Here is a 24,405-nt window from a genome sequence, read left to right as displayed (position 1 = left end):
CTCTCAAGTCTCAAGGATATTAATCACTCCTCTATCTCAAAATAATAATCATCATAATTTATTTTACATAAATAAAAAACAATAAATAAATGAAAAAAATACTAATTTATAAAATTAATCTTATAGTATTATTAATAAATTTATAAAATTTTCTGTCCATCACTGATATTATAAGAGATATACATGAAATAAAAAATGATTTACATTAAAAAATTAAATTAAAACTTATTTTAGAATATTTTGTTCTCTTACACAAAATTATAATGGGATAAAAGGAATAAGTAATTATACTAAGATTTATGATAAAATATAATAAAATTATTAAATGTTTGAATTTTTATAAAATATTCTTATTTTTAATTCTTTAATTAATGTCCTAAATTGCCTAAAAAATAATCTCCAAAATAAACTAACTAGAATTCTCTAGTCTAAAGTCTATTTATAAAGAAATGCACAAATTATGGTTTCGGAGGTGGTCCGTTTAATTTCTGCAAGTGTTGGTTTGTTTGAACTTTTTGAAAGATGATTTTTACTGATTTGCGTTAATGATTTTACTATATGTGGACAAAAGATTACTATTAAAAAAATTTCAACCTTTTTTTTATTGGATGAACAGTTTTAACTTTAATGTTTGAATATACTTTAAAAGATTTCTAGGGTTGACGATAAATTATATCAATAAATTTAATGTATGATTAATAAGATGAATTGAATTTAAATTAAAAATTAAGTTCATTAAATAAATAGGTAGAATTTAAAACATGTATAATTTAATTCATTTAATACTCTTTGTTTATTTGATCAACAATTTCAACTTTAATGTTTGAATATACTATTAAAAGACGGAGCAGTGCTGTATATTACGAAAAAATTTAGTACGAAAGTGCACGAACGCGTGGAGTTTTCTTTGCCACGCGCTGATCGTTTTTTATTTTTAATTTAAAATAAAAAAAGTTATGGACCTTAAACCTAATTAGAAAACTCCTGTGTTTATCCTTACTCGTGTCACCCCCCACGTTGCAGTATTGTCACTTTTATCATCTTCGTTGCCTTTGCCTTGCATGTAAATTGCCCTAATCGCTTCATCACCTCCCAATATGCTTTGTGCTTATATCTCACATACCAAATTACCAACCGTCCCCTCCAACTGCACTTACATCCTTCTCAAATACCTTCATTTCACACTTTCTATTTTGTAATCAGAGCCAAGAACATGGCCTCCAATGCCTTCATCAACACTCGACTTTCTTTTCCCTTGCTCCAAATTTGGAAGAACCATCTCATTACCTCCCTCAAACCCATATGAATATCTGTCTCAATGATCCCTGATGTATTTAACTTGACTATTACATGAACTATGGATCTGCATATAGAAGCTATTAATAAATAATGGGTAACAAAGAAGCCAACGATAGATGCTTGGTAGGACTGTAACCACTTATGAAAGTGGAATATGTAATTCACACAAGTGCTAGTTGCTTGTGTTTTTTAATGAAAGGTTCTTGAATTTAAATTTTGATCGGTCCTTAGGATTATTTTGTATCAACAATATGATAAAAAAAAATACTTAAATGGTATTATTATGTTGCCTAAAAACATCATATCAACATCTTTTTATCTACTCATTCCATTCAATAATATTTGTCATCTTAATTTTTTTGTCAAAAAACTATTAAATAAACAAAATTAGAGGAAGTAACAAATTTATAAAATTAACCTTTATCATCAATATTATAAAAAATATAGTGAAAAGTTAGTGTTAATTAAAAAATTAAAATGATAATTATTTTGATATTTATTTTTTTGTCTTACACAATAATTATTATTATGAGAGTGAGAGTAAATATTATCAGTATATTCGGATCTAGTTCAATTTAAATTATTTTGACTAAATCATTCAATTTGATCTAATAAGATGAATCAAGATGTTTGAGTTTGGAGGCATTTGTTAGAAGAATTATTTTTTCATGAATCACGATTTTTAGAAAAAAAAAATTAAAATCTATTTAGTTTGTCATAAATAGTTTGAAAATATTTCTACAGTACGTTTTTAGTGAGAACAAAAAATGTTTATCAGATTTAATAAAAATATTTTAAAATTTTATACCGTAATTCCTAAATAAAAAAAATAGGTAACGTGACATTTCTAAAACGTTAGAATTTTTTTCTTAACTTAAAAAGTTAGATTCCCAATTCTTTTATATATAAGAACAATTTTGTTGAAAAAAATGAAGAAACAATATTTCTTAAAAATGATATATTTAAATAATGAATAAACACATTAAAAATAAACATTTCAAATTTCAAATTCTTAAGAAATTGAAAACTTTTCTTTTTGAGTTCGAACTAAAAAAGTATTCATATAAAATTCAAATGGAATAAGTTGAATGACACCGGTCTTTAATTTCACTCATTTCCCTACCCTAACCCTTCACCTTGGAAGCAGAATATACTCCTGAAAACATAAATTTCATTTGAATTTATATTATTATATTCAAAATAATGTATTATTAAACATTACCTATATTATTTCTATGTTAAAAAGATTTACATGAATTCTATTAGACAATAAAATTTTACTACTTTATTTCAAATTAAGTGAAATTTTAGAATTAAAAATCATTTTAGTTAATTTTATCATTCTTATAAAATATTTAATTTTTTATTAATGATTTTTATTATAAGGAAATATTGAATACTATTTTATAGAAATTAAAAAGTAAGAATATTTAATTAAAAATTACCCAAAATAAAATCATTTTAGTTAATTTTTTCATTCTTATAAAATATTTATTTTTTATTAATAATTTTTATTATAAGGAAATATTGAATACTATTTTATAGAAATTAAAAAGTAAGAGTATTTAATTAAAATTTACCCAAAATAAATACTATAATTTTCCAATAAGTGATTTTCTTAACATATGTGTGAAAAATCTAATAATTGATTTTTTTTAATATGTCTGAAAAATCTTAAAAGTTGATAAAGGAATACAATTAGGAATGACAATGTGGGCTTTGGTTTAGGATACCAATCTGCTAGCTACCAAAAATGACCGTTCAAATTAGGTGACTCAATCTGTCAGCTTGCATTGGCTATCTTCGCCTAACCTGTCAGTTTGATGGACTAATAATAAGATGGGACGGATTGGCCTGCCAGTCCATTATACATATATGTTTCTAAAAAAATAATTTATAAATATTAGTAGATGTTTAGGCTTTAAGTTGCCATGTTGAATTTTCTTAACTTTATATATATGTTATTATATATATATATATATATATTATTTTGTAAATTTAATTTCTCTAATACTTATAAGAAAATTTATAAAATCAAATTTATGATAAACAATTGATATACTTTACATTTTCTAATTAAATTTGTTCTTTTTTTTCTTAAAAAACACTAAATTTATCATTTGGATTAATTTTATGAAATATGATATTAAAACTTTATTTTTTTATTTCTAGTAGGCTGACCCACCAACCCATCCCTGAAGCGAGTCATACTAAGATTTTGGCCCACCATAGAAGACGAGCCAACCTGCCCTGACCCATTTTTGACAGGTTGGTGGTGGAGAGAGCAAAAATGGGTCCAGTTGACCTGCTTTGTTATACCTAAATACAAGATCAAATTCAAGCATTAAATATACAATTATGTAAAATACTCCTTAATTAAAAAATTAAAAAAGCATATATTAATTAGTGTCTTAAAAATACTACTAATTTCTATTATAAGGAAATATAGAATAATATATTTATAGGAATAAAAATGTAAGAATATTTTATTAAAATTTACCCAAAATAAATACTATAATTTTCAAATAATTGATTCTCTTTGTGTGAAAAATCTTAAAAAGTTGATGAAAGAATACAATATCAAATTCAAGCATCCTTCATACAATTATGTTAAATACTTATCATTTAAAAAATAAAAAGACATATAAATTAGTGTCTTAAAAATATATACTACTAGTTAATGAAATAAAAAATATAAATTTTTTATGAAAATGTGTAAAAATGCAATGTTCTACAATTTTAAATATATTCTTATACACTGTAGTATTTTTTAATAATTTTTAAATTTTTTTAACCGGTATTCTTAATAAAAGCTATAGTTAACAAAACTGTATTTATTATCTTCCTCAAAAGAATAATCTTAGAGGTATATTCCCACCGCTCTTTTGATATAAGCAATAAAAGTTTTGTTTTAATATAAATAAATATAAATTATTTATGTATTATTTAATGAAATATTTTCTAAATTATCTTTTAAGATCAAAGATTTTTTTGGTTTGATATCGAATTCTAGAATATTTTTAAAAAGTATTTACTTTTAATTAAAAATAACATAATTTGCTGAAATTAATTAAATTTTTTAATAAATATAAAATATATATTTTTTCTTATAATCCAGACGCACGGAAGAATATGCCAATTTCAATATATTTACTCGGGAAGGAAATACCGAAATTCATATCTGATATCCCACATCGCGCTGTCCCCTTATCTCTATTAATAACATCGATTTACACAACAACAGTTTCAGCATTCCGTGTACTTCGCTTCCCCTTAATTCCCAACCTTACATTATTAACTTCACCAACTCATCTCCCTCTACCAAACAAAACGACACAACAAAACCCTCTCTCTAAAACCCTCTCTCTGTCTCCCTTCCTTCTCATCTTCACCACCACCAATGGCGTCGCCGCCGCCACCACCTTCTCTCCTCCTCCTCTTCCTCACCCTCGTCGCCGCCACGGCTTCCTCCCTCACCTGCACCACCCAAAAGCTCACGGACTCCAAGAACAACCTCTACTCCAACTGCCTGGACCTGCCCGCGCTCGATTCCTTCCTCCACTGGACTCACGACCCCACCAACGCCTCCCTCTCGGTGGCCTTCGCGGCGGCGCCGCCCAACTCCGGCGGCTGGGTGTCCTGGGGGATCAACCCCACCGCTATCGGCATGCAGGGGGCGCAGGTGCTGGCCGCGTACAAAGCCGACAACGGCGCCGTCACCGTGAAAACCCTCGACCTTAAATCCTACACCGCCATTGTTCCGGGGAAGCTGTCGTTCGACGTGTGGGACGTGAGGGGGGAGGAGGTTAGGGGTGTGATTAGGATTTTCGCGACGGTTAAGGTTCCGGAGAAGGTGGAGAGTGTGAACCACGTGTGGCAGGTGGGGCCCTCTGTCACGGCGGGGAGGATTGACAGGCATGACTTTGGTCCCTCCAATATGAATTCGAAGGGCGTTCTTAGCTTCAACGGGGCGCAAGTTGGTGGTGGTGCCGTCGACCCCATTACCATTAAGAAAAATGTGAGTTTTTTTGTAATTTTATTTTGTGGTTTTGGGAAAAGACAAAATTTGGATGTGGCTCTTTTTTTGTTGATTTGGGGTGTGAATTGAAATTTTGGTTCCTAACCTGGTTGAATTTTGAGGCTGGTTTTTATTGGGGGGGTTTGTCCAGGTGAAATTCTAATTGTGATGGGAGGATAAGAACCGCGTCTATGTTTGTCCCTCGGGAAATGAATGTTTTTCTTTGGTTTAAGAATGTGGGTTTTTTTTATTGGTTTTTGAGATTGCTGGAAAAAAAGAGAGGCTTTTTTTCAGGTTTTTTATAATGTTTTTCAGATTTCAGGGTAAAAAAGGCTTTTTAAAGTTGTCATTTGGTTTCTGTGATTTTTGAAAGTGGGTTATTTGTGTTTGGTTGAAGACGAGTGAGTTTTTAGTTTTGGTTGGTCTTTTGTGATTTCAGGAAAATAAATTGTTTTGGTCCTGTTTAGTTTGACTTGTTTGCATTTTCAATTCCAAAGGGAGTTTGATTGTTTACTTTTTATTTTATTTTATGTTGGGTGTTGAAGAAATTGTGTTTTGATATCTGATTTAAAGTTATTTGATGAATTGAGAATTTTTTAGGAAAAAAATGGTTTGATTTGTTTGAGAGGAGTCTGAATAAGGTTTCAATTTTAAGTGAAATTGGATGGTAAAACGCAGAAAGGCTTTCTCTTTTGTTCGATAAAGTTTATGTAATTAACTGACAATCATGTTCTTCTTGGAGGTTTGTGTGGAAGGAATATTGAATTAATGATTGCATTCAATTGGTCTTGAGTTGTTTTAACTTTTAACCAGAATGTTAACCTGTGCTTTTATTGAATGGCAGATTCATGGAATTCTAAATGCTGTGAGTTGGGGCGTTCTGTTTCCCCTTGGAGTGATCATAGCAAGGTATATGAGAACTTTCCCATCTGCAGATCCAGCTTGGTTCTATCTTCATGTTGGTTGCCAGGTATCTGCTTACGCCATTGGGGTTGCTGGCTGGGGAACTGGCATGAAACTTGGAAGCGAATCAGTGGGGATTCAATATAGAAGTCATCGCTATATTGGAATTGCCCTCTTTTGTTTTGCAACACTACAGGTAAAAAAACATCCAATATTCTTCGATTACAATCCAACATACACCGAGAAAATAGTTTATGCACTCCCAGGACAGAAAGGTTTACACTGATGTCTAATCACAAATTATTGTGTATAGTAAATTTGTTGAGCATGGAGCTTGAAGGAAACTAAATTGTCATGTAATAACCTAAGTAGTGTTGAAGGAAACTAAATTGTCATGTAATAACCTAAGTAGTGTTGAGGAAACTAAATCTACAGATGAAGTTTGGCAATAATGTTAGCTGTTGTATCCCTCCATGTTTTGATTTTGTAGATTTTTGCATTGTTCCTGAGGCCAGTGAAGGATCACAAGTATAGGTACATCTGGAACATATATCACCACAGCGTCGGATACAGCATAGTTATCCTGGGAATCATCAACATCTTCAGGGGCTTTAGCATCTTGCATCCTGATCAGAAATGGAAATCAACTTACACTGCAGTTCTTATTGCACTTGGTGCAGTTGCCTTGTTCTTGGAAGTGATCACATGGATTGTTGTGTTGAAGAGAAAGTCTTACAAGTCCACCAAAACCTATGATGGATACAACAATGGACAATCTAGGGAAGAGCCCCTTAACATATAAAAATAGAGTGAACAAATTTGGCTTGGATGTGTTTTACTTCTTCCCCTCCCTCTTTCCCGTCCCCTTCTTTTACCTTTTTTTCTTCTATTTATGACATATCTTTGTATAATGCTTGCGTATATAATATAGATTTTTCATTCTGTCTTTAAATAGGTTGAAGAAAACTTTTACCATTGAAAACTTATTCACAAGAGGATTGAATTATGTTCTCTCCGTGCGGGTGTTTCTTTAATCCTTTATTAGGTTTCAATTAATTATTGCAACAAACCTTTGCTCTCAGCAATTTGTCCATGCTCGTAGTATGGACTACGGAAGCTAATTTCCCATGTTAATACGCAAAATATTCTTTCGTAGAACCAAAAAATTGCTGGTACAAGTGATTTTGGCACTTGCGTTTCTTAACGAAAGTTTGAGATTTGATTTTCTGTTTGGATATGGGCTTGCAACTAAAGGTGTTACTTGCTGATCCAGTCCTAGGTATCCCTGAAAAAAGATAGACATTAGGCGATAAAAATTAACAATGACATCGGAATTTCGTTGATACCTTTTGAAAGTGGTGTAGCGTGCAATTAATACCAATTCTATCTGCGAATCTTATCCAGGAAAGCTGCCAACAAAACTAGGCCACAAGGCAAGGCTATCGCTATATGTAATCCTAATCAATAACTTAAGTACATTCCCAAAATGGTTATCTCTCAGCCATATGGTTGATGTAACAATTGAGCAGCGTGTGGTTGATGTAACAATTGAAAACAAAGTAGTGATATGCTCATTAAATGAAAAGATAACTATATATTAAAATTCAAATGATTATAATTTATTATATTCAATTATAATTTTGGTAGTTGATTTTTCAATCTTCGAAGAGTAAAGTGTTTGTTTGATCAATATCAAGAACTAATTTCATATATTGTGATACACATTTTAAAAAAAAGTGTTGTTAAGATTAATTTGGAGATTCATTTTAATCACGTCTCATTATTTCTTATTAATTACAACAAAATTAATTCTATTCAATTTTTAGATAAAAATTGTGTTTAACATAATCTAGATATAGATTTTAATCAAATTTAGTGATTTAAATTAAAGTTTATAAAAGGTAATTTTATCAAAATCTAAAATAAATGAGCACTAAGATTATTAGATGAATGTCACATTGATAACAGAATATTTAGGGTCGTCTTGAAAACACGTATTAAAAGAAATGAACTTGACATTAAATGTGACTTGGAAACCAAAGTTATCAGTGGAACCAAAGTTATCAAAACTTGTCAATATAACCAATACTATCAAGTTCTTACCCTCAACAACAAAGGAAAAACTCTCTCAAATTTAATTAATCTTCAAATTCTACCTTTAGAGAGTACAAGAGTCTCTTCTTTATAGACTAATGGCTATAATAAACTCATACTAATATGTATTTACCAAATGCATTGATAATTGTATACTACTAGGTGAAAATAAATGACAATAAACATGAAAATAAATTCTCACTAATCACTAAACGATATGGAGCATTCTAGAAAACATTTAGTAAGGATAAGAGAAAATGAAAATTTACCAAAAAATTCAGCAAAAAAAAAATATGAAAATTACAAATAGAATGACAGAAGTTGGACTTAGTTATTATCTAATCTGACCAATATTAATAGTCCACCAAAATTGATCTACTCTACTCATAGATGCTTCTTGTCTTGTAAATTAAGATTTTCAAAGTGATTATTCAAGTTGACCTTAAAGCATCTTTATCAATTTGTAAGAAAGTGATCCAATTAGGCGAAATCCTTAATTTACATTGATCTTTTTTCTCTTTGATCTTTAAAATCAAGTCTTGTAATACTTGTTTCACCCTCTTAATCTTGGACCTTGTCATAAAACATCCAATCTTATGTAAAGAATGGCTGATTGCTCCTTCATCACACATCATTTTACCGCCTTCACAAAACCTCCAATCTTATGTGTTAGTACCACAGTGCACAAAGCATTTGGTTTTTACAGTTACTTTAATTCCCCTGAGCACTAAGATGAATGCCACATCCCACATGGTTTTATAAAAATGATTTTATCAAAATCTAAAATAAATGAGCACTAAGATGATTAGATGAATGCCACATTTAGAATCCTCACATATAACCTGGACCATATTCAATCTTGATTCATGTGTCAGTACCACAGACCATTTAGTTTTTACAGTTACTTTAAGTTCATTCCCCGGCATTCATGTGAACTAATACTGATTAATTACCTTAATTTGGGTTCAATTGGTAAAGCCAATCCTTAACTACGACAGTGACTCCCACCATGCGTGTATCAGATAACTCATGATGCTAATTAAACTAATCAGATAAGTCTCTGCAATAATTTCACATACTTTATTACTCTAATAAAGCATGAAATATATGGAGCAAATTAAAAAACCACATTTCTACTTCAAATTGTCAACTAGTTCTTGACAACTTTCTTTTAAGTTGTCGAAAGTTATGAAGGTGGAAAGGCCTCATTGGCTAGGCAAGATTTTGAGGGAACCCTCCTTTATTTGCTAATTGACCGCAAAACTCGCACTTTTGCTTAACGTTATTTACCAAACCAAAATTTTTAGTGACTTTTGAATGATAACAAATCTCTATGAAGAATTTGGTTGATTATATTAAGTGAAATTTTTTATTTGAATTAAGTTTTTTTTTTTTAATTTACAAGATTTCAATTCAAAATCTTAAGATTATCGAATTTAATTTTATTCAAAATAATGACTTATTGATATCAAATCATATTTTAATTAATCAAGTGATTATGTATAAGTCATTAATGTGTTGAACTTAAGATTGAATAGTTTTAGTATTATTCAAATTCAATTATTAACAAAAATAATTATTAGTCAGATCTTATTTATTTTTGACTAAATTTCAGATTAGTTAGGATTTGATTATGTGATGATCCGGACGGTTAAAAAAAACAACCATATTTTAGTTGATGAGAACCAATTTGATTTCCTTAGTTCCCCTTAAGTTATGGCCCCTCACGGACAGCAATGTTCATAGCACCCTTATCCCCACAATTGCAACTAATGTTTTCGCTTTCTTTATTCATACTTTAATTTGCTGCTTTCCCTTTAATCACAATAACTTTGTTATATGAGATTCCCATGCGATGTGTTGCATAATGCATGCATGGACCTCATCCTCATTACTAGGAGCTTAACTGGAAATAAGCTGAACAAAACTAATCTCCACGTACTAAGATGAATTTCAATTAATTTTGAACAAGTCACGTAACGTTTCGTTTAACATCACCTATGAATTTCTTACGGTGCTATTCCTTAAAGTTGACTTTAGAAAATCTAAATCTCCATACAAGTTGCGGAACGGTTAAAATAATTGTGTATATCTAAAGCTTTACAAATCTCAATATTGTTTAACTTGCTTTTTCGTTTTTTTATTATTTAACTTGGATAACTAGAATTAAATATATTCAAATAAAGATTCCTGACTCTTATCAACAATAAATAAATTAATAAAAGTAAAGAGATCGATATGGTAGTCATTTGATACTTCTTGTCTAGTCAATCCACCCATATGATTGAATTGAATACTATGAAAGTTTCTTGGTTTCGAAGAGTTTAATTTTGTTATGTCCTAGCACATGGAAATTGGGCATGCAAAACAGAGTTTAATTTTCTTGACTTTATGGGTCCATTTCTTGTTTCTCATGATTTTTGATATATCTTGCTTGTTATTTGATTATTCCAGGGGGATTGAAGTTAAGGGTACCATAACTAATGATTCTAAAATTGTTGTGGATTTTGTGAGAACTAACATTTTTTTAGGTTTGGTGTGTCTAAAGCCATTATCAGTGATCAGGGGAGCCATTTCTATAACAGCTCATCAGGGGAGTGATCAGGGGAGCCACTTCTATAACAACTCATCAGGGGAGTCATTATCAGTGATCAGGTGAGAACTAACATGATTGAATTGAATACTCCAAAAGTATGGGATTGTGCATAAAGTTGCTACAACTTATCATCCCCAAACTAATGGGCATGCGGAGGTTTTTAATAGAGAGATCAAGCAAGTGTTGCAGAAGGTAGTGCAACCCATTAGGAAGGATTGGAGCAAGAAACTTGAGGATGCTATATGGGCCCACAGGATCGCTTACTAATTACCTTTGAGGATGTCTCCCTATAGAGTGGGTTTTGGTAAGGCATGCCACCTTTCGGTGGAGATTGAGCACCGTGCTTATTGGGAAGTGAAGGGTTGTAACATGGCATTTGATGAAGTAGGTATGAAAAGGAAGCTTTAATTCCAAGAACTTGAGGAGATCCGCTTAGAAGCCTATGAGAAATCCAAGATTTACAAGGAGAAAGTGAAGAGATTTCATGACTCTAGGATCCTTAGGAAGGAGTTCCATATTGACTAAAAAGTGCTCTTGTTTAACTCTTGTCTCAAGCTTATTTCCAACAAACTTTGATCTAGATGGGATGATCCTTTTGTTATTACTAATGTTTTTTCCTCATGGTGCAATTGAGATTAAAAATGAAGTTACCAACAAAGTCTTAAAAGTGAATGGTCACCAACTCAAGCTTTTTCATGAGAGCTCCCACGTGGAGGAGGAATTTGTGGTGGACCTCTCTTTGGTCTTGGCAATTTTATGTGATGATGAACCTTGAATGGCACTTGAAGAGTTTCCTCTGTAATGACCTGCCTCGTCTCTACGATATCAACACTCTAATATGTGATAATTTCGATTTTTATAAAAAGAACTACCTTAATTTTGCATTATGAAAATAGAAGTAATTTTGTCACAACATACATTCATCCAACAACACACCATTACTTAAGTGAATATACATAATTATATAAAAACAGTGACTCGGTACACGTCATACACATAAACGAAAATTAAATATATTCATAAATATAATTAAAATCCAAGTTTTACATCTTTAACTCAACAAAATAGAACTTGAAAACCAACTACGGAGGAGTTGATTACAAACCACAACTCTTTCCCAAAATAATGTCAACGTCATCATGTCGGCTCGGCGGCTCCTCACCAGAATCTTACTCCCTGCACCCTACTGCTGTCATTCTGCTCCCACGAATAATGTTCATGATCATCACAGGTATCAACCACACGATACAAAATTGCAAGGGTGAGTTCATTATAAAAAGAACCAATACCAAATCCAAATAACCACAATTAGCAACGAACATAGACAAACGTGATAAGCGTACACAACATTCATTATTCAACACTCACATCCAACAATTATTCATCACCCACATTCAACAATTACTCATCATCCATCCATGGATCCAATCAAGACTGCACAGAATGATGCATGCACCTGACTCACACTCAGATGCAATGTGGTACGTATCAACAACCAAATCTCAGGAAATAGCCTAAGCGTGTCCATACGACACTCTCACTTAGGGAACCATGCAGAGTTCGTCGAGATCACCCGGTTGTGCATGTAATTGCCCCACTCCCATAGGTGATCAGTCTGGGAGCCCAAAGGAGTTCCCTACCAGGTGACAAGCCCCCTCAGTACAAAGTACACTCTGCCACAGTTACTCTATTTCCTGTGTCGTATGAGCTATGAACATGGCCAAAAGTAAGTGCCAAAGACCATGGACCAATTAAAGTGCCTAAGCATCCCATCAGAAATGCTTAGATTCTCTAACCCCGCTTGTCACCCACGTCTGGCCCATCCGACAAGGTCAGTGCACTTTACCCCCCATGACATACACTACATACGACGTATGAACATGACCCAAAGCAAGTGCCAAAGACCCTGGAAGGTCAATGCACTTCGCCCCCCACGAACATACACAACATCCAATGTATGAATGTGGCCTAAAGCAAGTGCCAAAGACCCTAGAAGGTTAGTGCACTTCACCCCCCATGAACATACACAACATGCACATGCCAATGCATTTCCAACATCAATCAACATTCCATTTCCATGTGATTCTCAACATAAATATCATCTCGTCTCAATGACGTTATCAACAACAACAACAACCTCATTTCATATTCACATATTCATCAACAATAACAACAATTCATGTTGACATGGTCTTTATTAACAACATCATCTCACATCAATATCATCATAATTATCATTATCATCACATATCAATTAAAATCCTCAATAGCGACATCAACAACAAATCACATTCCGCACACACACACACACACACACACACACACACACACACACACACACACACACATATATATATATATATATATATATATATATCGCATCCCATTTGTCAAAACATAGTTTTTCCTGAAAAACCAACATGCATATCAATAACAATTTTATCGCATCCCATTAGTTAAAAACATCGTTTTCTATAAAAGAAAAATCAGCATGCAACAAGGACAGACAGTTATCCTCATAGCTAGGTTCCCTGACCCTAACTATGGTGTTAAAACGATAAATTTTATAATAAACTCCCCTCACCTATTGTGAGCTACCCGCGGGTTCCTCGTCACGTCACTTGGAGATTTCTTTTTCTTCTCTGCTCGGCAGTTCCACGCAATCCTCTACCATACCAAAATGAAGGAGACTTAATATGGATTTCAGAAAACAAAGCTAAAAACAATGCTCTGGGTCAAACACCCACGTCACTACATAAAAGTGCTGAGAGCATTTCGGGTTTTACAAAGGGACATCATTTGGAAATTCCGACCACGCCAATGTGACCGGGGTTCAGTGTAGGTTACGAAAATAACATGCATTTCATGAAAGGATAACATTTACAATGTCTCTTTCTCTAGGGTTTTTCAGAGGAAGTGTAAAATATGCAATGGCGGTTCCAAAGTCAGAAAAGATGCAAAGACAAGCTAAAACTAACAAGGAACCAACATAGAACCATGGTTACCTTGAAGGAAAATGAAAGGTCAGATTAGGGTTTCGTTCTCTATTGAAACCACAAGCCAAGTTGGAAGATTCCGCTTCGGTTGAAGGGTTCCTCTCGGTGTGGGGTTTCTACGGAGAACAACGGCGGTTTGTGGTGGCTAATGGTGGTTGTAGGTGATGGAGAAAAAGCTTGGGACATTGGAAATGGTTTTGGAAGAAAGAAAGGAGAAGAAATGGTGTTTTTCCTAAGCTACTTGGACTACAATGCTCAAAACGCACAAGTGAGAAAGGCTTTCGGGAACGGAAACGTCGCGCACACTCTAGATATCTTCTCAAAGATCCCAATGGTAAGATCATGGACAAGTGTCTTGTGATGCTGCAGACCAAATTTCGAGAAGATCCAATGGTTAATGAAGGCTGGGCAGCGTTTTTACCGAGGAAGCTTCATGTAGCTTCCTTGAGAAGCTTCATTAAGAGGCTTCCTCAAGAAGCTTCCTCGTGGCTTCTTTGAGAAGCTTTCTCAAGAGGCTTCTTTGAGAAGCTAGATCCTTATCTACCCACACCCCTCTATTAACTAAATTAACCTCCTTGAAAAAATTACGGATAAAATAACACAACAAATATAATCAAACATCAAACATAATTACTAATAATATATAGATATATATCAGGGTGTTACATCCTCCCCTTTTCTTTTATATGTTGTCTCTTTGTTTGCATTTCATTACATGCTCACATTGAGGATAATGTGCATTTCAAGTATGGTGTGGGGCTGACTACTAGCAGTGTAATTTCATATAACGAAGGCCCATGAAAAAAAATAACGATTGAGGAGGGTTTAGAAAAAAAATTGTTTGTTTTATGTTTTTTTGTTTTCTATTTTTACTATTTCTATTGTTATTTTTGTTTTTGTATTCTGTTTTAGTTTTTATGTTTGTATATGTTTTCTGTTCCTGTTTAGTTGCATTCTATCCTGTCTGTTTTTCTGTATCAGTATGCTATTTATGTTTTTGTTGCATTTTTTGTTTTTTGTCTTGTTGTATTTGTGTTTGTTTTGTTGTTTTACTATTTTTACATACAGGAAATAAAAAAATGATTTTGCAGTTGCTGTTTTCTAATGTTTTTGTTGAATTTAGGCACTTTTTCATGTTTTTCATAGGATTTCTAACTTGTATAAACTATGAAAGATGTATCTTTTTTTAGTTGAGAGGTTTCATGCTTGATGTGAACCATTGTTGCAATTGTGGAAGTGATAAGTAGGCTTGGAAAAAATTTGAGGTGAATCATGTGTGATAAAATGATGCCTTGTGAGTTTTGGGATTTTGTGGATGGATTGTATTATTCCATTCATGCTCTTTCATGTGTAATTTCATCCTTGTGCTAGATTACTCTAGGTTTTGCCCTACCTCTTTTGTCATTCCTTGTTGCACATCCATTGTTTGAGATGATTTAGGCCTTCCTTCTTTTAGCCACTAGCCAAATAAGCCTACCTTGCATTGATGTCCATTGTCACCTTCTTTGAGGATTTAACTCCTTCTTTCACTTTGTAGCTCATTACAAGCCAAAAAGTGGAAAACCATGTTGTCATAAACTTTAGGGAGAAAAGGGGCCTTGGAACTGTGTTGGGAGTGGGTTTCAAACAAGTGTAGCAGATTTGTACTTTGTTTATGAAAGTTCCTTTGTTTTTGTCATTTCATTTTCTTGTGACTTGCTGAAAAGGAAAAAAAAGAAAAGAATACAAAAGAAAAGAAAATAAAAATGATAAAAAAAAAGAGAAAAAATGGGAGTATAAAAAGCAAAAGTTCAAAAAGAAAAAAAAATGTACTAACAAAGAAAAGAAGAAGAGAAAAAAATGAATGAAAAAAATGTGTTGTGGTTCATTTTCATTCTTGTAAGATCTTGTTATTTTAATTTTATTGTTCTCCACTTTGTTTCTTTGTTTCTAACCCTCTTTTTAATTGTTGACTTACTCCTCATTGCCCCTCTTTTCCTTTAGTTTTAGCCTAAATATTCTTCTCATATCCACCTTTACCTAAGCCATACATTACAAACCAATGAAAGTTTTTTTGATCTCTTGATGCATGTGTAATTCAAGTTGAATGAATTAGAATCTTGTAAAGATTTGGATGTGCTAGTTACATGTGGTGCTTGAGTGTAAACAAAAACTCATACACGTTTGGTAAAGTTGAGTGTTGTTCTTTGAGAGATTTATATCACCATGGTACATTCTTAATTTTGACTTGATTACTTGTCCACTTTGCATTTTGTGATCATGTGTTCATAGATTGCTTGTTACCCTAAGACCATTCTTCCATTTTTTGCCTCTCTCATTTTTGTGCATTGTTAGGATCCATTGAAAAATTTGTGGGCCTTGTTCATAGTTCTTTTAGTTGTGGTTATTCTTTTAGTTCAATTTCTTTTTCTTAGTCTTTCTTTTAGATTTACCCAGGAGTGCAAAAGATAAAGTGTGGGGGAATTTGATTGAGCATTTGTAGTTTAATATTTTTCTATTCTTCTTAGCTCAAATGGCACCTATTTGACCCTTATTATCTCACTTTAACTTAGTTTTGGTCTTAGGAAAATGATTGAGTTTATTTGATAATTGTTGCTTATTTTAAGATTATTTTGTGCTTACTCAACCTATCTGTCTTGTATAGGGCCTATAGGACACAACAGAACTCCCAAGGGAGAGTGTGAGTAGTCCATGGAAAGCTAAGAAAAACATATTCAATTTTATCACAAATAAGCTTGGGCCAATTCTGTCATTTCGACGGTCAAATTGGGCTTGGAAGTCAGAACCTTTGCAATTGAATAATTGGGCTGTGAATATGAGCTTTGCTTTGTGTAGTTAGTTTAATTAGGTAGATTAGATTGGCCTAATCAAGGCCCATCCATTCCTTCTGGGTAGTAAATGCATATATTAGTGGAAGTTAGTTAGTTAGTTAGTTCCATCATTTTGTACCAAAAACATATTTAGTTACTTGTTGTGCAAGATTTAGGATCAAAATCTTTTCTATCTTTTTCTCTCAACTGTTCTTCATTCTTTTCCCTTTCTTCACTTCTATTCTTCCTTTTTCTTGCAGAAACTTTGTGGCTCTTCCATTGGTGATGATCATGGAAGGCTAAAAACTCAATCAATCCAAGGATCCATTCCAATCAAGGCTGAATTTCAGTTTTGGTTTAGTATTTCTAATATGTGTGAATGTTCGTCTTTTTCTTCAATCCTATTTTCAATTTTCATGATTATGAATATGCTTATGATTGAAAATGAATTAGTTTAGGGATTCCTTTCCTAATTTCGACTTTAAGCACAGATTTTTTGGATGACATTCCAACCTAATTTGTAATCTCAATGAATTTAGGGATTAATTAGATTGAACTTACTCTAATGACATTGATTGAACCTTTACAACTTGATCATTCTCTGCAGAACTGTGATAATTTGATTTGCATTGGTTAGGTGAATTGGATTGATGATCTCGAATCTGTTTACATCCTATATTGCTGAATTATTTTTATTTGTTTTGGAAGGATTTGACAATTGTTATCAGAGACCCATAATAAATCAAACGTTCGAAATTGGACAACGAAGCCCAGGGAAAATTCAAGCGGAAGCCTTTGGCTAGGATGTTTGATTGGGACACATAATATATCGAAACTCTTGAAATTGAACAAGGAAAACCTTGGAAAATCCAACCAGTCGTAACTTTTAACTAGGATTACCGATTGAGGCCCATAATATATCGTAACGCTTGGAATTGAGCAAGGAAGCCTGGTGCAAGTTCAAATGGCCATAACCTTGGACTACGATGTCTGATTGAGACCCATAATATATAGAAACACTCAAAATTGAGCAAGGAAGACCTAGGTAAATTCAAAAGGGGCTAAATTTTGACTGGGATGTTTGATTGAGGCCAATAATATATCAGGTTGCTCAAAATTGAACAAGGATGCCCTAAGCAAATTCAAACAACTATAACTTTTGACTCGGATGTCTGATTGTGGCAAAAAATATATGGAAACATTCAAAATCGGATAGGGAAGCCTAGGCAAATTCAAGCGGCCATAACTATAAATTTTGACTGGAATGTAGGATTGAGCCTATAATGTATTGAAATGCTAGAAATTGAGCAAGGATGCTCAAGGAAAATTCGAACGACTATAACTGTTGATTAGGATGTCCGATTGTGGCCTATTATATATGAAAATAGTCAAAATTGAATAAGGAAACCCTAGGAAAATTCAAACTGTTGTAACTTTTTTGCTGGGATGTTTGATTAAGCCCAAAAATATATGGAAACACTCAATATTAAAAAAGGTAGCATTGCCATATTCAAATTGTCATAACTTTTGACTAGAATATCCTATTGAGACCCATAGTATATCAAAACGCTCAAAATTGAGCAAGGAAGCCTTGGGAAAATTCAAATTGCTATAACTTTTGATTGGAATGTTCAATTAAGGCCCAAAATATATCCTAAAGCTCAAAATTGAGAATGGAAGCCCTGAGAAAATTCAATTTGCCATAAATTTTGATTGGGATGTTCGATTGAGGCCAATAATATATCCAAATTCTCAAAATTGAACAAGGTAGCCCTGGCCAAATTCAAACCCCATAAATTTTCACTGGAATGTTCGATTGAGGCTCTTCATATATCACAACGCTCAAAATTGAGCAATGAATCCTTAGGAAAATTCAAATGGTCATAGCTTTTGACTCAAATGTCCGATTCAAGTCCATAATATTTTGAAACGCTCGAAATTGAGGAAGGAAGTAGTCTTGAGAAATTTCAAACAAACATAAATTTGACTAGAATGCTTGATTGAGCCCCATAATGTATCCAAAAGCTCGAAATTGAGCAAAGTAGGTTAGGAAAAATTCAAACAGTCATAAATTTTGACTAGGTTGTCTGATTGACGTTGATAATATATCGAAACGCTCAAAATTAAGAAATGAAGCCCACCAAAAATTCAAACGGTAATAAATTTTGAACTGCGATGTCGTATTGAGGTCCATAATTTATTGAAATGATTAAAATGAAGCAAGGAAGCACTGGGCAAATTTAATTTGTTACATCTTTTGACTGGAATGTCTGATTGAGTCCCATAATGTATCAAAAAGCTTGAAATTGAACATAGAATCCTCAAGAAAATTCAAATGGCCTAAATTTTGACTAAGATGTTCGATTGAGGCCCATTAGATATCAAAAGGCATGAAATTGGGTAAGTAAGCAATGGCGAATTCAAATGGTGATAACGTTTGATTGCAATGTCCGATTAAGGCCCATAATATATCAAAATGTTCAAAATTGAGAAAAGAAGCCTCAGGAAAAGTCAAACAACCATAAAATTGACTGGGATATCTGATGAGGCACAAAATATATCCACAAGCTCAAAATTGAGCAAAGAAGGTTGAGGCAAATGCAAACGGTTACAACTTTTAACTGGAATGTTCGGTTGAGGCCCATAATGTAGAAGCAAAGCTTCATGATGAATCAAGATTGATTCAAAGATGTTTTGATGATAACAAGGGTGATGACAAAAAGGTCAAAGGTCAATTCATGATAATCAAAGAATGAGTTCAAGATGTTTAAGATGTTCAAGATGATTCAAGATGTTCAAGATTGAATCAAGAACACTTCAAGGTTCAAGAGGAAATTTGATTTCAAGAATCAAGATTCAAGGTTCAAGCTTTCAAGAATCAAGATCAAGATTCAAGACTCAAGATTCAAGAATCAAGAGAAGACTTAATCAAGATAAGTATGAAAAGGTTTTTTCAAAAATTGAGTAGCACATGGATTTTTCTCAAAACATGTTTACCAAAGAGTTTTTACTCTCTGGTAATCGATTACCATATTATTGTAATCGATTACCAGTAGCAAAAATGTTTTTCAAAATGCTTTCAACTGAATTTACAACGTTCCAATTAATTTCAAAAAGCTGTAATCGATTACCAATGTCTTTGAACGTTGAAATTCAAATTCAAATGTGAAGAGTCGCATCCTTTCACATAAAAGCTTTGTGTAATCGATTACATTGTTTTGGTAATCGATTACCAATGAAAGTTTCTGAACAAATCAAAAGATGTAACTCTTCAAATGGTTTTTGACTTTTTCAAATTGGTTTTAAGTTTTTCTAAAAGTCATAACTCTTCTAAATGGTTCTCTTGACCAGACATGAAGAGTCTATAAAAGCAAAGACTTTGTTTTGCAATTGAATCATCTTGAACAACTTGTACAATACAATCCGTTCCAACCTTTGAATCTCTTTGAACTTCTTCCTCTCCTTCATTGTGCCAAAAAGCTTTTCAAAGTTTTCTGGTTTTCTAAACCTTGAAAACTTGTGTTATTCATTCTTTTCATCTCTTCTCCCTTTGCCAAAAAGAATTCGCCAAGGACTAACCGCCTGAATTCTTTTTGTGTCTCTCTTCTCCCTTTTCCAAAAGAACAAAGGACTAACCACCTGAATTCTTTTGTGTCTCCCTTCTCCCTTGTCAAAGAATTCAAAACGACACAGTCTGAGAATTCTTTTGATTCTTCCATTTCCCTTATACAAAAGATTTCAAAGGACTAACCGCCTAAGAATTCTTTTGTATCCCTATTCACAAAGTATCAAAGGTTTAACCGCTTGAGATCTTTGTCTTAACACATTGGAGAGTACATCCTTTGTGGTACAAGTAGAGGGTACATCTACTTGGGTTTGACTGAGAACAAGAGAGGGTACATCTCTTGTGGATCAGTTCTAGTGGAGGGTACATCCACTAGGTTGTTCAAAGAGAACAAGGGAGGGTACATCCCTTATGGATCTTTACTTGTAAAGGAATTTTACAAGGTTGAAAAGAAATCTTAAGGACCGCAGGTCACTTGGAGACTGGATGTAGGCACGGGTTGTTGCTAAACCAGTATAAAACTCTTGTGTGTTTGTCTCCTTCTTCCCCACTCTTTTAATTTCCGCTATGCACTTTAATTTCCGCTTTTACTTTTGGTTAAGTTTCTTTTCTATTCTTCATTTACTTAACAACATAGTAAAAGCCTTAGAAGAGTAAATTTTTAATTAGTAAAGGTCTAGTAATAATTAATTCAACCCCCCCTTCTTAATTATTCTGAGGCCACTCGATCCAACACATAATATATCGAAAAACTTGAAACTAAACATGGAAGCCCGATGCAGCTTTAATCAGTCATAACTTTTGACTGGGATGTCCTATTGAGGCCAATAATATATCAGAATGTTCAAAATTTTACAAGGAAGTCCTGCATAAATTCAAACATCGATGTCTTTTGACTGAGATGTCCGATTAAGGTCAATAATATATTGGAATTGAGCAAAGAAGCCTAGGGCAACTTCAAAAGCCCGTAAATTTTGATTGGAATGTCTGATTGAGGCCCACAATATATCAAAATGCTCAAGATTGGGCAAAGAAGCCTGAGGCAACATCAAACAACCATAACTTTTACTGGGATATTCGATAGAGGTCCATAATATATCCAAAAGCTCAAAATTGAGCAAAAATGGCTGAGGCAAATTCAAACGGTAATAACTTTTGAAAGTAATGTCTGATTGAGTCCCATAATATATTGAGAATGTATGATTGAGGCTCATAATATATCGAAACTGTGACATCCTGGAAATTTCTACCCGGAATTTTTGGAAACGATGTATTTTGAATGATTATATATATATATATAAGTATTATTCAGTGTATATGCATATATGTTCTTGGTAGAAGTAGGAATAGTGGGGGCTAGATATGCGGGTTAGGCTGATTAAGGAAGAGAAATCCGTAACTGGGAGGTTATGAGTTAATTCTTAATTAATTAGTCTAAAAATCATCGTTTTGCGTGCGACTTAAAATTTAACAAAACTAACCCCTGAACCTCGCTCGGGGTTTTATTCTGAGCGTTTTGATATATATATATATTGCTTACTTTCAAAAACTGGCCCCGACGGACGCAGAGAAACGCGAGGAATTGGAACCAGAGAAACGACACGCAAACCAAGGCAGGATTTTAGCATTTCAAAGGTCAGATTTTTCTAACTTTCTGTGGCTGTGTATGAGTCACAATCAAAAGAGAAAGTGGGCCCTTTTTGCTCCACTCAAATGGAGACATGTGGCATAGCTTAAATAAAATAAAAAGAAAAGAGGAAAAAGCCTTTTTAAAACTAAAAAGCAACTCTCTCTCTCCTCACTCAGCCCAATTTCAGACAGCCCTCTCTCTCCCTCTCCCTCACGTTGCTTTTCTTTCTCCTTCATTCTCCATTGAAGCTCCAAACAAAGCTCCAACCTTTGGCCATCATTTCTGCTCCAAATCACGAAAGGAGGGCATTTTCGGAGTCGTGAAGCGCATCTCTACGTGTGGGACTTCGAAATTTCAGGTTTGGGTAGACTTCTTTCTCACTTGATTTTCGTGGGTATTGGGTTTTGGGAGATATGATGGGTAGTTTTGCTAGGTTTCTGCTTCATGATAGTTATTTGTGAAGAAATTTGTTGAAAGCATGTTGAACTTGCCATGTTTGGATGAGTTAAGCTTACCCATTCAGTTTTAGGGTTTTTATGATGATGCTTGTGATGTTTATGTGCTGAAACCGCTTATGGAAAACTATTAGAGATGAAGGGTAGAGTTAACCTAGGGTTAGGAAGTGAGAATATGGTGTTATGAGTGGAAAAAGAGTGAGGTTTTGAGAGTTGGAAGGCCAAATCTGGATTTAGTGGTATTTGGAGGTTAAAGTGAGTTAATCCTAGCTTGAAATGTCATTTAGGACTTATGAGAGAGTTTGGGCTGTGCTAGAGAGAAAAACAAATGACCAAAGTGAACAAAGAGCCATTTCTAGGGTGAAATTGGGTGTTGAAGAGTCAAATTTTGATTCGGTGAAACTTTAGGCATAAATCCAGTTTGAACAAGTTTAAATTGATGTTATAGACTTGTGTGAGGTGAGAGTTTGCTTCAAATTTGTCCCATTCTCAATTTCACTTCTCAAACCTAGAAAATCCATTAAATTGAGGGGTTTTGGACACCTAGATTTTGTGTTGCTGTGTTTTGAAGCTTGACTTTGGTTTAGACATGATTGATACATGAATTGGGACTTGTAGGATTTGATTTGGGCAAGATTGGATGAGGGGAAGTGTGGTTTTCGAAATCTGCACTTTATGCAGAATTTTGCTGTGAAATTGTGCAGCAGAATTTTGCATAAGTGCAGAAAAATGCTATGTTTTGCTGGTTGTGGAAAGAGTAGTGTAGAATGAGTTCTAGAGGTTTGCTAGCAGATCCCAACGGTTGAAATGTAGGCTTATGTACGAGAGACTTCCAGTAAGATTTTCGAGTCGATCCAACGGTTAACGAATTGGAACGAAGGAAATGTCACTGGGGTCTTTAAGTGAGAAAAAGCTGTGATTTTGGTTTGAGTTTTGGGCAGAGTTTTCTGCCTTTGCCCTGTTTTGCTTGGTTTGTTAGTTTGTGATGATTTGGATGTTAAATTACCTGGATGTTGGGGAAGCTTGGGAGGATTGATGGGGACCCGGTGTTGAGAGAAATGAAGATATGGGCTACGTGGGAGTACGTGAGCTCAGTTGGAGGTGGGCAACAGGGGATGGTGGGTTTATGCGCGATTTGTGGATATGGAAAACTTGTTGTGCACCATCGCCCGACCGCCACCTAGTACCACATGTGATGGGTACCCCATAATCCTACAAGCTTGAGATGAGGAAGCGTAAAAGGGTGAAACTTCCTGCTTTTATTCGTTGACCACAGAGTGGTACCTGGAGATATGTCGCGGGGGTCGGGAGACCTTGGGGACGTCAGGTGGGGTGCTATTGCCCAAAACCAAGCTTGACCAATCCCGACCCAACCCGGGCATAGTCATTCAGTGAGAACTTGTGATGTACCTAAACAGGCGAGCTCTTGGCAGTCAACAGATAAAAGGAACAAAGACCACAAAGCAAGGAGGCTTGTGTGGTGGCTGGCCAGCTGCGAACTTTGATTGATATGTGAGATATGGCCTCTGGTAATCGATTACCAAGGGTGGGTAATCGATTACAAGGCTTAAAAATGAAGACAGAAGGCTAAGATGGTCTCTGGTAATCGATTACCAAGGGGTGTAATCGATTACCAGGCTTGAAAACGAGGTCAGGAAGCTAGGAGAGCTTCTAGTAATCGATTACCAAGGGGTGTAATCGATTACCAGGCTTCAAAAAGGGAACTGGAAGACTATGGAGGCCTCTGGTAATCGATTACCAGTCTGTGTAATCGATTACATAGAGGAATGGGTCACTGGTAATCAATTACACAGTGCCTTTTTCAGGTTTTCAGGTCCTGAAGCTGTGTAATTCGAGTTTGGCCTCTGGTAATCGATTACCAAGGCTTTGTAATCGATTACCAGAGATGAAAAGCCTTAAGATACCCCTTTTACTTGCATGTAGTGGTTATGAGACACATTGTGTTGCGGCGTAGTTAGATTTTCGTGAAAGAGTCTACCCCTTTCTTTTCTTTCTTGTAGATCGTGATGGCGGCACAG

At 34.0% G+C, this 24,405-nt stretch overlaps 1 protein-coding gene across 1 annotated transcript; it reads left to right on the top strand.

The window, feature by feature from the left end:
- Window positions 1-4,503: 4,503 nt before the first annotated feature.
- On the top strand, window positions 4,504-7,233 carry LOC114404071 (cytochrome b561 and DOMON domain-containing protein At4g12980-like). The gene is made up of 3 exons (XM_028367194.1): window positions 4,504-5,317; window positions 6,162-6,416; window positions 6,711-7,233. Exons 1-3 carry the CDS (start codon window positions 4,700-4,702, stop codon window positions 7,020-7,022), a joined length of 1,185 nt encoding a protein of 394 aa, XP_028222995.1. The 5' UTR covers window positions 4,504-4,699; the 3' UTR covers window positions 7,023-7,233.
- Window positions 7,234-24,405: the final 17,172 nt, after the last annotated feature.

Source organism: Glycine soja, unplaced genomic scaffold (genome assembly GCF_004193775.1).
Source record: "Glycine soja cultivar W05 unplaced genomic scaffold, ASM419377v2 Super-Scaffold_120, whole genome shotgun sequence".
Taxonomy (NCBI): domain Eukaryota; kingdom Viridiplantae; phylum Streptophyta; class Magnoliopsida; order Fabales; family Fabaceae; genus Glycine; species Glycine soja.
Note: the sequence above shows the minus strand (reverse complement) of the source record. Positions and strands in the feature narration are given on the sequence as shown.